The sequence below is a fragment of the Rhinolophus hipposideros genome (genome assembly GCF_964194185.1).
Source record: "Rhinolophus hipposideros genome assembly, chromosome: 11".
Lineage (NCBI taxonomy): Eukaryota > Metazoa > Chordata > Mammalia > Chiroptera > Rhinolophidae > Rhinolophus > Rhinolophus hipposideros.
The window spans coordinates 74,140,939-74,154,631 of record NC_138057.1 but is presented as its reverse complement, the minus strand read 5'-3'; the positions used below and the strand labels follow the sequence as shown (position 1 = coordinate 74,154,631).

The 13,693-nt window shown below is 53.5% G+C and overlaps 2 protein-coding genes across 2 annotated transcripts in view; one reads left to right on the top strand and one right to left on the bottom strand.

Moving 5' to 3' along the window:
* Positions 1-858, top strand: part of PSMB7 (proteasome 20S subunit beta 7) — a 55,081-nt gene extending 54,223 nt beyond the window's left edge. The window contains exon 8 of the mRNA XM_081066145.1: positions 606-858. Coding sequence (XP_080922271.1) covers positions 606-717 — 112 coding nt within the window. The 3' untranslated portion in view covers positions 718-858. The remainder of the gene's footprint in view (positions 1-605) is intronic.
* A 199-nt stretch (positions 859-1,057) lies between these two features.
* Positions 1,058-13,693, bottom strand: part of NEK6 (NIMA related kinase 6) — an 80,467-nt gene continuing 67,831 nt past the window's right edge. The window contains exons 8-10 of the mRNA XM_081066144.1: positions 12,768-12,862; positions 6,624-6,737; positions 1,058-3,387 (exon numbers count right to left, since the gene is read on the bottom strand). Coding sequence (XP_080922270.1) covers positions 3,277-3,387; positions 6,624-6,737; positions 12,768-12,862 — 320 coding nt within the window. The 3' untranslated portion in view covers positions 1,058-3,276. The remainder of the gene's footprint in view (positions 3,388-6,623; positions 6,738-12,767; positions 12,863-13,693) is intronic.

Sequence of the window (13,693 nt, the reverse complement as noted above, 5' to 3'; positions counted from 1 at the left end):
AATTCCCGCCCCAGCGTGAGAATGAGCAGTTCACATGTGTACCCCCCAGACTGCCTGTGCTCAGAGAAAGCTGTCAGGTTCACTCCCAGAAAGGGATTGGGTAACGTGTCCTAATGGTGCCCCACCACGTCCCTGCAGGGGACAGTTAACTCTCCTTTCTTGATTATTGAGAGTATGGTCTAAAATGACAAGCCCAGAGTCTGTCTCTGGGTCATTTTTATACGGTTTACGCTTCCAAATATTTTTAAAGTGTTTAAGGTAACAGGTCAGTCTTGTTGCTACACAAGAGAAGGGCGGCGGTGGCAGCTTAATGAAAGGACTCACTTCCTGCTGGTTACTGAAAGGTGCTTTCAGGAGGTTGTTAAAGCTTGAAGGCAAATGACCAAATAATTTCCAACATCTTCTGGGGATGGTGAGGTGGTCAAGGAAATTTGAGAGCGAGCCTGGGGCATTTGAATCCCCCAAGGTCTCAGAGCTGGAATCAGGAGAGCCAGGATTCCAGTCCAGGCTTGTCTGCTGCCTCCCCTGAATACTCGTCCCTCTCTCCAGCCCTCCGTCGGGCCCCTTGAGGGGATCCTAACTCATTGCTGCTGTTTTCTCACTAGGTCTGGTCGGTACAGATGTGAGAAGGGGACCACGGCAGTTCTCACTGAAAACGTCACTCCCCTGGGATTCGAGGTGCTGGAAGAAACAGTCCAGACGATGGACACTTCCTGAACGGTGTCAGTGGGTGGCTGGTTGCTGCTCTAGAAGACGGGGGGGGGGGGGTGTCAGTGGAGACTCCCCCTGTAAGACATTCATTCGGCCAGTGTTTGCTGAATGAAACCCAATAAAAAATAAAAACCAGGCTGAGGTCTAGAGGCTGTGTGGAGTTTTTGGCCATTAAGGCCCATCGACCTGGCCTCCCCTTCAGGAGCGATGCAGTCCTCCTAAAAACAGACAGGACCTCAGGTTAGGTGACTTGGATTCTCCAGGTGAACATATATACCCACCCCTTGTGCTAACTTACTTTCTCTTTGTTTAGGGTGGTCCCCGCTTTTTCTTTTTTTTTTTTTTTAGGATGAGTACAGCACAGCCTTTTACCCCAGCAGCCAAGTAGGAAAGAAATAGTCAGACATGATGAATTCTAAGTACCAGGAAAAAGCAGGTAGGTGGACAGTCTGCTTTACCATGGCTGCGTGAAACTGGGTAGACACCACTTTGGCAAGTTCACGGAAGTCAGAGGCTGCTTTGGGGGTTACTGTTTGTAATAATTAGGATACAGTTATTTCACAAACACTCAGGCCTGGTGAATGGTTGAAATTACTCCTCCAGAGGGTCCTAGTAGGCAGAATTGTTCTCATGACATGCAGAAAGCAAGTTCATCTGTGCAGCACACATTCTGCCAAGGGAGATGCAATAGGGGCTCTGAGAACTAAGCAGAATATTTGCAAAAAATCTGTCTGGAATCAGAAAAGCTTGCAGTTAAGAGTCTAGGCCGGAGGCAGGGCCTTGACTCTTCCCCAGAGAGCCCAGCACCATGAGCAAGAGGCCCGGCACCAGGTCTTCCAGAGAGAACCACTCTGGGGCCAGCCTCCCTTGTTAAAACTGCCAGGAGTGGGGTAGGAGAACAGTGAAAATACTTAGGGAAGCAGCTTGGCAGATGACTGTCAAAAGGACCTGGGAAGTGTGAAAAAGTTTCGGGATTCCTCAAAATGTCAGGAGCCTGAGAAACTGTTTGTAAAGATGGCTCAAGAAATTGTGCTGCAGTGTGAAGCTGCTTTAAAATTATCCATGAATCGTACTCATTCACAAAAGTAACCCCCCTCACCCTGTTTTATTTCAGACATGGAGAACACATACAAAGCAAAGGTTGCGTCTGAAGTAAACCCCTCCAACCCAACAGTGTTACAGTAGAACAGAGTTCACACATGGAAACAGGGCAGTGGCCCAGCCCGAGTCCTTTGTCCCCAGGGAGGCCTGGTCAGCGAATCGGCCGCAGTCAGAGCCCCTGACCAGGACATAAATGGAGCAGGCAGGCATGTGCTCTCTCTGGAGGGCTGAACTGTCCCCAAATTAGTGGACGACAACATAGACCATTTGAGGATTAACTTGAGTATAAAGACAAAATTCAAACTATTTCCTTCAGAGCTTGAGTTTTCCTTAAGTTCACATTTATAAATTAGTCTTCACAGTTAATCCTATTTGGGAACAAGAAATAAAGGAACACATTTCTGGTTTTCTACACATAAGACACTTGTACATTAATCCTTGACTTTGGCGTACATGGGCCATGGACTTGAGTTTTGTGGAGGGGTGTGTGGCTACCATTTTTGAATCATCTACAATGTGCTAGACAACTTGCATATTTTATTTCAAATTCTGTCAGCACCCTGAAGGTAGGTGTCATTTTACAGATGAGAAAACTAAGGCTCAGAGAGGCTAAGAAAGTTGCCCAGGGTGGTGGTAGGAAGTTGCAGACCAGAACTTGTACAGAGAACAACAGCCTGAGGGCACGTTTTATATTTATCGTATGCCACGCTGCCTTCCCACAGAGGAAGACGCTTAACACTGATCGTTAAATGAACTGCCGGCATTTAAGCAGGTGGCGAAGTGCCTGGTACAGAGCAGGTGTTGGCAGAAGGTTGCGGGGCCGGACTGCATGGAAAACACTTGTGCCTTTCGAATACTCTGTCTTCTGATACTGGGTTCCCATCTGTATTCATCGAGTTATACACGTAGATAAAAATATTAGGAAAATCTCCACTCTATTTTAAAAAAATTATGTCCACTTTATCCCTTTATGACAGAGTAAATTAAGCACACAGCTTGATTGTTTGAAAAGATTCTAAGAGCTAAACTGAACCTCTACAAGCCATTTTCAAAGGCTCAGTACAAATCACACCATCTCCTGCAGTTGTGTTACTATCAGCCTTGACCAGTCATTGAAGAGATTGTCCTCCAGTCATTGAAGAGATTGTCCTAGATTCACATTACAGTCCAGATACAGAGGGTGCGTCCCTGGCTCGCTGAACCACACCTGTTAACCCAGCTGAGTCCACAACAGTTTAAAGAAAGGACCTTTGAATGTGACCACCAGTAACTCGTGACACTGCCCTCCCCCTCTGCACTCAGCATCTGCTGTAAAGCCCGCCCCCCCTCCAGGGAACCTGCTGAAGCCTGTTGTCTTAGTTGGTCTCTTGTCCTAGTTGATCTAGGCTCCCAGGGGGCCACTTTGGAGAGGAGACAAGTAAGGCGGAGAGGCGCTGGCTCTGATGGGGCACGCCGCGGCCAACTTCAGGTGCTCGATGTCCACACGTGCATCTGTTTGGCGACCTGGTGCACGTATCCGATGTCGGGCCTCTGGTTGGGGTCGGGGTAGATGCACATACTGACCAGTTCTCGTAACTGCAAGGGAGAGGACGGCGTGTTAGCCTTAGGCTCTGTGGCAGCACTTTGCACGGACTCGTGGTGCTCAAAGCAACTAAAAGATGAGGGACGACGCTTAGGACTGTGCTGGGTGCATGGCCACACAGCCACGGGGCAGAGCCAGGACCAGTCCCAGGCCTGTCTGGCCCCAGAGGCCATGCCTTTGAGACCCTGGGAGTGGTTACCTCCAAATAACTGAACTTTCAACTGTCCACACTGCTAGGTGAATATGTGAGTGTGTGTGTGTGTTGCACACGCACACGCTGTCAGTCATGCAGATGCCCAAACCAGAGGACAAAACTCAAGGCAAGGGCTTATTGATCATAATAAATGCATTAACATGCAGCAGGGCTCAGTCTGCCCACCCCCTGGCCTCTTTATTGTGCTCGTGAAAGACGGAGCTTTTAATTATACAGACACTGAAGGCTGCGCCCGCCTGGGGTGGGGGAGGGGCGCCTTGAGCCTCTGATGCCTCCCCTCTTCTGATAGCCAGAGTGCCAATTATTTTAATGGTAATTAAAATAATGACCTTAAAAAGCCTACATCTTAACTTGCATCACTGGGCTCATTGCAATTTTTTCATTTAAATACCTGCTGCTGGAGGGGCTGGCTGTCCCTGCGGGGGGTTGGGGACAGCAGCCAGTGGGTGACTGGTTCTGAACCAGGGGGCTCACATGGAGGCAGTGGCCATGCCCAGGGAGTCTCGGGAGGGTGGCAGTGCCATGCAGAGGCCCCGGGGCTACTGTTCACCCTCCATGCGTCATTCCTGAGGTGTTTGGGGCTGCAAACAAGGGTCCTCTGGCTCAGGCACTTTGAGCATCCCTCCAAGCTGCGTGCTGCCTTTCTGGCGCTCCACGGCCTGGCCACTCCTGGAGACAGGCTGCCCAGGATGAGAAGAGGCTTTGCGGAACCTTACAGTATTCAGGAAGGTAGCTGTGGTTGGCCTCTGACAGGTGACGTCTGTGTGACCCCAATTGTCATTTGTGAGTAGACCACGTAGTCTGCAGTAAATGTTGGTTTGAAAATTTCGGAAATCGAGAAACAAAAATAATCAAGTGTCTTATTTCCATTTCTTAGAGGTGATAGAGGGGCTCGAGTGCTGAGGAGTCCCAGTTGCTCCCAGACACACAGCCTAGAAATGTTGCACATAACTGGAGGCCAGAGAGCAGCAGCTCATGCAGGTGGAGGGACTAGCTCAGGAGAGAAGGGGATGGAGGGCTACATGCGGGTTGATTTGTTTCAACTTCATATCTGTAAGGCAGCAATTACGGTTCCCTTTTATAGGTGGGAAACTGAGGCACAGAAGTTATGATTTGCTCCAAGTTGCATGACTCCAAGCTCCTTCCAAATAGTACAGACTTCCAAATTTAAACAAAAGGGGAGAAAAAATAAACCAAATGCAACTATTGGGAAAGAAATCTAACTAGTTCTTTCCTGCCAACTTCCACTCTAGAGCATAAGTCCTTCCCCCCAAGGTACGGGGAAGAACTCTAAGCCACTGATGCAAAAGCCGTGAAGAGAGCACGCACAGTCCTGCTGTTGGGGCGGTGAAAGCTCTTCAGTAAAATTATCAGGCTGGCCCTGTGGGGGTTGGGGTCGGGGTGGGGGCAGCAGCCAACAGGCGGCTGGTCCTGAACCAGGGGGCTCACGTGGAGTGGTTGACTCTGCCGCCTGCAGAGGCCTGTGCTCCTGGCCCGGCCCTTCTGTCCTCTGGGGTCTGAAGCCAGTGAGCATGGCATTTAGTACAAAAGCTGCCAGGAGAAGGGTGGTGGGTGACCCTTCTGGTCGCCCTGCCTGGACACAGGATTAGAGCACACTGGGAGACCTGGTCTCTGCGGGTTGGCTCGTCCAAACCCAGGCCCCTGGAGAACAGTTGCTGCTTCCAGAGCCTTCGAGCCTTTACGATTGGGATTTCAAGAAGCTGCACAGACCCCCACCCCACCTGGATAGCTGGCTACTAAAGAGGTGTGCCATCAAGAGACAGGATGGCACAGTGGCGAGGTACAGGGCCATCTGGGTTCAAATCCCACTATTTGCAAGTTATGTGACCTTGGGCAAGTGACAACCCATCTGTGTCTCAGTTTCTTCACTGGTAACATGGGGTGGGGGAGGACTCAACACAGTAGGTCCTGAGTGGGAGATGTTGTTATCATGAGGCAATGGCCCGTGATCGGGCAGAGCAGGCCCAGGGAGGTCTCAGGCTCCCCTTCACACCTACTGGTGTTGACCTTAGACAGAAATAATAATAGTTTACTAGCATTAACCTTGAAGAGAACTAATGTTAATAGTTATGCTTACAGAGCATTCGCTCTGAGCCAGGCCCTGGGCTACATCCAGCGGCTACTTTTGATGACAGTGGGGTAAATGTCAGGCTGGTCATGCATCACCTGAATCCTTACACTGACCCTGTGAGCCAGGTTCTAGGATTATCCCCATTTTACAGGTGAGGAAATAGAAAAGGTCAGTGACTCACCCAGGAACAGTGAAGGGGGTGTGTAAACCTATGTATGCGTCTGTCTACACCCTCAGCCGTGCTGTGCTATAAACCTGTCATTTCATCCTCACATTTTATCCATAAAGGCAAACAGCCCTGTTTTTCAAGGTGATGGAACTGAGGAAGATGGCGGTCACACACAGTACCTGGCGTAGCCCGGTGCCAGACCTGCAGCATCTGTCCAGAGCCCGGTGTCAAATGTCGAAAGTAAAAAGGTGCGACTCAGGTCTGTGACAGCACGGAGGCCAGACTGGTCTCCTTGCTGTGGTTTCCTGTCACGGGAGCAGAGCAGCAGCCAGCAGTGGTGTGGGACAAGCCAGGGCCCTGCCATTGCCGGCCTCTGCGTCTGGTTCCTGTTGTCTGGCACCACGGGGATTCCATCTCGGACCTGCGGCAGCAAGCCTCACACTCGAGCCCCAGGTTGGTAGCCAAACAGGCAGAAGTGTGCAAACAGGGCCTCCTCGGCCCGCTGCAGCTGGTTTCTGTGCCCGTGGCCAGCCACAGACAGTCCTGAATCCGGGGCCCAGACTGGTGTCCATGAAAGCTCTTCAGTAAAATTAATCTACTTTTTCCCTCTGAGTCACTTTCCCAGAAATGTTCCCTCCTCCACCCTGTTAAGTGAACCCAAGCTCAGCCCCACGGCCGTGGTGTTTTGGAAGTGCCCCTCCTCACAAGGCTGCCTGGGGCTTGCCAGGTCAGGCCCTGGCGGCAGCGGACTCACCTTCTCAGAGTAATGTTCTCCAGGGAGAGGTGGGTAGTCACACTGCTCGATCTTCTGGCAGAGGGAGAACAGGTTCATTTTATCTCCATAGAAGGGGCTCTGGAGAGCTGCCATCTGCAGGCGGAAGGGGATGAGAGCCTTGAAGTCCAGGAGCAAAGGGACCACTCACTCCAGATTGGGGGGTGGTCCTTCTCTGGGCCTCACTACAGTGACTGTCCAGCAGGACTCCCCCCAAACCCCAAGGAAGCTGAGATTCCACAGAAGTGGCAGTTTACCGCCATCCGTGTTACATAAGCAAATTAAATGGGACAAGGGTTTCAGTGACAAAACTTTAAAGGCAGTGAGAAAGGGGCAGCTGAATGCTGAGGGCCCGCCCACGCCCTGCCTCACGCCTCAGCTCTCAAGGACTGATTTTGGTCGTGTGCACATAGCAGATGGGGAGACAGAGGCTCTGCTTGCTGGGATTGGAGCCTGGGCCCCGCAGGTCCCCTCTGGTGCATTGTCCTACATTTCTAAAAAGCAATTCCAAAGACACTCGTGGGAAGATGTCTATTTAAGTAATAAATTTAGGAAATTACCTAAGGACTAACATCTTGGCGGGGGGAGGTGAGGCATTTCATTTTTGACTTGCATTCTGGCGTTTTTACCAGCCCACTACATAGCTGCTGTCTGACGGCCTGGCTACTGCTGTGGCGGAACCTGGATACCCAGACATCCTCAGGGAGGGCAGGCCGGAGGAGGATGGTGGGCGGCTGACCACGGCGGGGTGCTGGGACCCTGGGCTTCACAGAAGCTTCAGGGTGGAAGCTCCAGGCTCTGCAGCCAGCCACTGCTTCCCAGCTCAGCACTCGTTTGCTGTGTGTCTGGCTTTTGATTTCCTCATCCATAAAATGGGCAAAAGGCTCCACCTGCAGGGCTGTGGTGAGACTTGACTGGAACAGGAGGAGGTGCCACAAGCTGAGTCATCAGCATCTCTGATGAGGCTGGTGGCACGGGCTCCACCCTGAAGGCAAGCCTGCTCCTGGGGCACGGGGAAGCGAAATGACTGTGGTGGCCCCAGCGGGTTCTCACCCAGTCAGGGAACTACCAGGCCTCCCCCTTCTGGAGGGCACCCAGACTACCCACCCCACCGTTCAGAGCACTTTTGGGGGTGCAGGGGAGCCAGGGGGTGGCTCCGTGAGGCAGTGGCATGGCAACGCAGCACAGTGCCCGCGGCCCCATCTGCTGATTAATCCATAATGGGATTTTTTTTTTCAAGTGCTTTTTGTCACTGCCGCTCACTGTTGCCTGCCGCCAAAAGATGGCCCACTGCCTCCTGCTAATGAAATGCCGTCGGGTAATTGTGCCTGCCTGTCCGTTTGGCGCTAGTTCCCTTGGAAGAGCCAGGCTGCCAAGGCCACTCTGCGCAGATCTCCGGCGGAGGGCTCCCGGGCTCTGGCTGTGATGGGGCGTTGGGACAGCTGAGGAATCCTCTCTGTCCTCGGGCCGTGGAGGGTGGCCCAGCAAGCCCTATCTTAAGGTAGGAGGAGCCCATGGTAGCTGGGTTTGTGGGTACCCATTGGCTTTAGTTTCCTGGTCTGCCCCCATCCTCTGTTCACCCCTGTGAACAGGTCTGGTGACCCCAAAAGCAGGGCCTGCGTCCTTCAGAAGGGCTTCAGAGCCCAGGCAGTGTCCTTGGATTTACAAATGAATGGCCTTTGGGGAGGCATCAGTGTGGCCTGGAGATTTGGGGGTTCCCTCTGAACCAAGTCTAAGAGTCTGTCCGGGCAGCACTCGTGGGCCCAGGTGTCCGGGCCAGGCCGAGTGCTTCCAGGTGGGGATTCAGCCAGCCTCACCTCTCTCCTTCTGTGACCAGGGGCTTGGGCCCCTCTGAGGGGTCCAGAATCCATCTGGACCCCTTTCAGGAGGAGGCTGCATGCAGTGAGTGGCCCTGGCACAGGGAGGAAAGGATGAGTGTGCTGTGGCCCTGCCCACTGCAGGCACCGCCAGCCCAACTAGAAGCTGGCTTTACCACTGAGTGCAAAATGGCATCGCTTGGGGGATGCATTTCCAGTAATTAAAATGAGAACCTTGGGTGCAAAGGGTTAATTGGGCAGTTTCCGAAGGACACCTGTTGCCACAGCAGAGAGCAGCTGAGGCTCCAAGGCAGTCACCTGGGGTGCTCTGGCTGCTGCCCGCAGTCATTGCCGGGGGCTGGGGGTGATTAAGAGGGATTTTCCTGCAAAGTGTTTCTGTTCAGAGTAAAAAAGGATGTTCCAAAGTTTCTCCACTAACGCAGGCCCTGGTTTTTCATGTGTCGGATCTGGGCCGGTCTTTGCTGATTTGTACAAACCTTGATGTCTGGGATTCCAAAAGGGCCCTAGAAATTGGTGAGGGGCAAGCCCCATATCCACCATCCCCTTCACATCACGTCTCCCTCCTTTCCGGCATCCTCCCCACACTGTTTTGGAAAAGCTTCTTGAACAGGATCAGCAGTGGGCTATGCCAGAGGAGGCCAAGAAAGCTCCCTGCTAACAGGGACTTCTCCACCAAGGAATGCAGATTCTAGTGGAAGTGATGTCCCGCCCGTTCCCCCTCCAGCTGCTGGCCATGGGCTTTCCACCCAGATCAGAGCCGTGGGCTGTGAAGGCACCTCAGGCTGCTCGAGAAACTGGGATTAGAACAATTACTCTGGATGGCGAGATCTCCGCATATCGACGACCACCCACCTCTGACTGGTGGAAGAGAAGAGAAATTGCTCTTTGGGGGCTGATACTGGTTGCCTCGTTAGAACTGCCAAAGCCATGGCTCTCAGCGCTGCCCCTCAAATGCAGAACTTTTTCTGTCTGGCTTCATCAGGATGACACACAGCCAGGGAAATGGGACAGTGTGGACACTTGCCCTGCTGGGGCAGCTCCGAGAAATTGGTGTGTGATCTGAGGTGTCCCATGGAGAAGGGGGTTCTGACTGTAGAGAGGACAGTGACTGCCTTTGACTCCCACCCTGACGGCCTCAGACACCCCTCTCATCACCAGTATCTATCTCCCCATCACGTCCCGAAGTGAAGGCTGAGCCCAGAAGCCCACTGCCAAGCATTCTGCAGCCCTGCTTCCCCATGAGGTAGGGGGCTTCCACACCATTCTCCGGCTCAAGCTAGAATTCCACAGCAGGATTCCAAAGAAGGCGCAGCTGACCCCTTGTCTGTCCCCCAGCCTTTCTTGGGGGTCTCAGTCTGACATGGGCCCCTGGAGGCAGCTGTGAGAGGCCCCCCAGCTTAGGATCCTGGAGCTGGCCCTGAATGAGCCAATTCCTTCAGCTCCTGTGTAGATAAATAAATTCTGCAGAGCCAGGCAGCCTGCTGGGCGCCTCCACAGGGCGTGCTGGGTAATGAAAATAAAGCACGGGCCTTCCAACATGGCCAGGCTCGGGCATCTCTTCTGGGAGCTTCTTGGAGCAGAGGAGGGGCTGTGAAGTCGCTTCCTTCCCCTCACAGGGGCTCCAGGCGGAGACCCCATGTCTCTCTCCACCAGGTCCCGGGCGGCTAAGGAGGGAGAGGGCAGGCTTTGACAGACAGCCTGGGGATCAGGGCCTGTCCTTGCTCTGTGGCCCTGGGAGGTGTGTCCACCTCGGAGCCTCAATTTCCTCCCTTACAGCAGCTGGGACCCACCTGAAGTGATTCTTGTGATTCACTCCAGCAGGTGCTGCTCCAGCTGCTGAGTCGTGCGGCATGTTTCTCCTATGCTGACCTCTTCAAGACAGATCCCACTTGGCACTTACCCTTGAGGGCACAGGCCAGGTGTGGTGCTTTGTAGTGCCTCCTCACTAGCTGTGGGTCAATAGCATCATCTTAAGGTGACCTCAGGAGGTCCTCGGGGGACATGGAGATGCCCAGATGAAAGGGGGTGTGGTGGGCTGAATGGTGTCCCCTAAAGAGGTCATGTCCTCATCTCTGGAGCCTAGGAATGTGGACCTTATATAACAAAAGGGGTTTGGTCGGTGTGATTCAATTAGGGATCCCCAAATGGGAGGTTATCCCTGGTAATGCAGGTGGGCCCTAAATGTAACCACTAGTGTCCTTATAAGAGGGAGGCAGGGGGCATCTGACTACAGAGGAGAAGGAATTATGTCGACGGAGTGATTCAAGGACGGAGTCACGAGCCCAGGAACGGAGGTGGCAGAAGGAACCAGCCCTGATGTTACCTTGCCTTTAGTCCAGTGAAACTGATTTTGGACTTCTGGCTTCCAGAATGCTAAGGGAATAATGTTATGTTGTGTGAAGCCATCAACTTCGTGGTGACGTGTTCCAGTAGCCCAGGAAATCAGCCAGCGGCTTTGATTCTTCCAGCTCTCACTGAAGCTCCCCGTCAGGGGCAGCTTTTCTCTGGCTCCGTGTTGTCACCTCAGGCTCCAGGCCACCCTGGCCCAGGTGTGCTCTACTGGGGCTGCACTGAATCCTCAGACGAGGTCTGAGTGGGTGGGAGAGCCCCTGTCACAGCTCTTCAGGCTGGTGCCCTGGAACACACCACAGGGCGTGCAGCGGGAGCTCCAGTCGTGTCTGCGGGATGTTTCCTTCCAATTACCAAGCCCTGGGCTCAGATGTGTCTCCCTTCCTGTCTGCTGGGAAAACATCTGCTTTCACTTCCCTGTAGGGCTGGGGGAGTAGGGAGAGGGGTGGCAGCCCCGGGCAGAGCCCCTGCCGCCTGTCACCTTCGGAGGGACTGGCCACGGCTGGCCACGTCAGCCACACAAGCGCCATTCTGTGGGAGGCCAGGACCATTAGGTTGAGATCAGCGCCCACTGTCCCCTAGGATGTCAATGCCCACAGGACTTGACTGATTGATTTCATTGACTTTCCACGGTATGTCCCTCCCAGGCTGCAAGCCGCGTGGCCCCACACACTGCCAACAAATAAATCACCCCGGCGAACCAGAGCCTGCAGCTGGGGAGCCACTAACATGGCGGCTGCCTTGTTAGACATGTGTGAAAGTGCTCAAGATGAGGACTCAGAAGGCATCCGGGCCCAGAATCCACTCAGGCAGACGCTGCAGCCCAGCGCAGGCTGCCTCTGCCTCTGTCTCCAGGAGCTGAGACAAAGGCTGGGGCAGGGAGCTGGGCTGGCTCTCCTGCTGGAGGGTTGGCACGAGCACAGGGAGTCAGCTGCCATCCCCCCAGCAGCCCTGGGGACATGGGCCTGTCCCATCCCGGTTGGCCTGCATGTCTGTTAGTTTACATTTAGTGACCCTCATCGTTCACAGTGCGGGACACAGCTTAGGGAAATCGCAAACATAGAATGGAAAAATAAGGACCCAGGGACAATATCCATGAGGGCAGGAGGACAAAGCTGAGACCTCCATGGGGACAGACGCCGAGCCACACTTTGGCTTTCCCTCTGGCCAAAGCATAAAGGGAAGGGTGGCCGGCTGCAGAGCCTCACTGCCAGAGGTGGCAGCAGACGCCCACCGCTGGGCCTGCACTGGGTCAGTGGGCACGTGGACAGCAAGGAGTGACAAATAATGCTTCTGAGAGATGCCCTCCACTGCCCCAGGGCCTTCCCTGAGCCAGGCACCATTCACAAGTGTGATGCCATTTTATACTTGGGGCAACTGGAGTTCCCAGTGGGGGTGCTGACTTGTCCTGGGGCCATGAGCAGGTGAATTGGGAGCTAAGCGTTGAACTCAGGTTCTTCTGACCAAAGTCGGCCCACACCAGGACCCTGCATGTCTCTCACCCAAATACCACGGGGACACATACACACACACACACACACACAACACACACAGCTGAACAAAATCAGCCTAGTTAGCAGGGAAACCCAGGCAGGGGAAGCTGCAAATGTGGGGCAACCAGATCACCCGCTCCCTCCATCACACAAGCAGACACTGGACTCCCTGTCTGCTTCCAGTCTGTCTCCCTTCCCAGATCTGAGCAGCCCAAGGGTGAGACGGCACCCAACCTGCCATGGCCGCCCCTCCAACAACCTCCGCTAGCCCAACGCTGCTATTCAGGCAGACACTGGGCCGAGTGGGGTGAAGGACAGGGCCTGCATGGCACCAATGCCACAAGCGGACGTCATGTATCCCTGGGTTCCCACCCTGAGCTAGTGGGGTGAACACTATCCCGCTGGGCTCCTGCCACACATGCCCTACCAAATGTCACTGAGCTCACCTCGTACAGCAAGCATCCCAGAGACCAGATGTCAGACTTGAAGTTGTAGCCATTCTCGTGGATCCTCTCTGGTGACATGTAGTACGGCGTCCCCACTGAAACACAGCAAGGGGGTGAGGGCTTACACTCTGTGCAGGGGCAGGACATGTGGGCATGGGGGCTGCAGAGACATCCCACCTCAGTGTCATTGGGACCCTGGGAAGCCCCTCGCCCTGTCCTCCTGTCCCCTCCTCTTTCAAATGAGAGGGCTGGGCCAGATTGGATGTCCCATGCTGGTATGGCCCTGACATACCATGCAGGTATGGCACTAACAGACGCTGGGGACAGGGACCCACACAGACCTGAGAATCAGTCTCAGGGCTGGGCAGCTGGGGATTGGTGTTTCTGTCAAAAGGGGAGTGCAACGCAGCAGCCAGGCTCTGGGCAGCAACTGGCCAAATGTCCTTTAACGTGGTTGCTTGAATCCCAGAAGAGCCCAGATAAGGCTCTCAACAGTGAAAAGAAAACCTGTGAAGGTTGAGTAAGCATGTCACATGTGCTAGGTAATTCGTGTTCCTAACAGTCCCGTTAGGAGGCACCCCCATTTTACAGATGGGGAAACTGAGGCTCAGAAAAGCAGCAGGACTGGCCTCAAACCTAGATCTTCAGGCTCCAGAAATGGAGCACTTAGCCACCACCTTTAGCTGGCATCATCTGGCACATCCAGATTTGGGGTTGGCAGAGATTTCTTAAACAGGACGAAAAGACACTAACTGTAAAAGATTGATAAACTGGACTTCATTAAAATTAGGAACTTCAGTTTAACCAAAAAACCATTTAGAGAGTTAAAAGGCACAGCCACACATATACCCAACAATGGCTTCATAGACAGAATACATTTGAAAACTTCCATAAAACAATATAAAAGACAACGCTCTCCCTCAAAT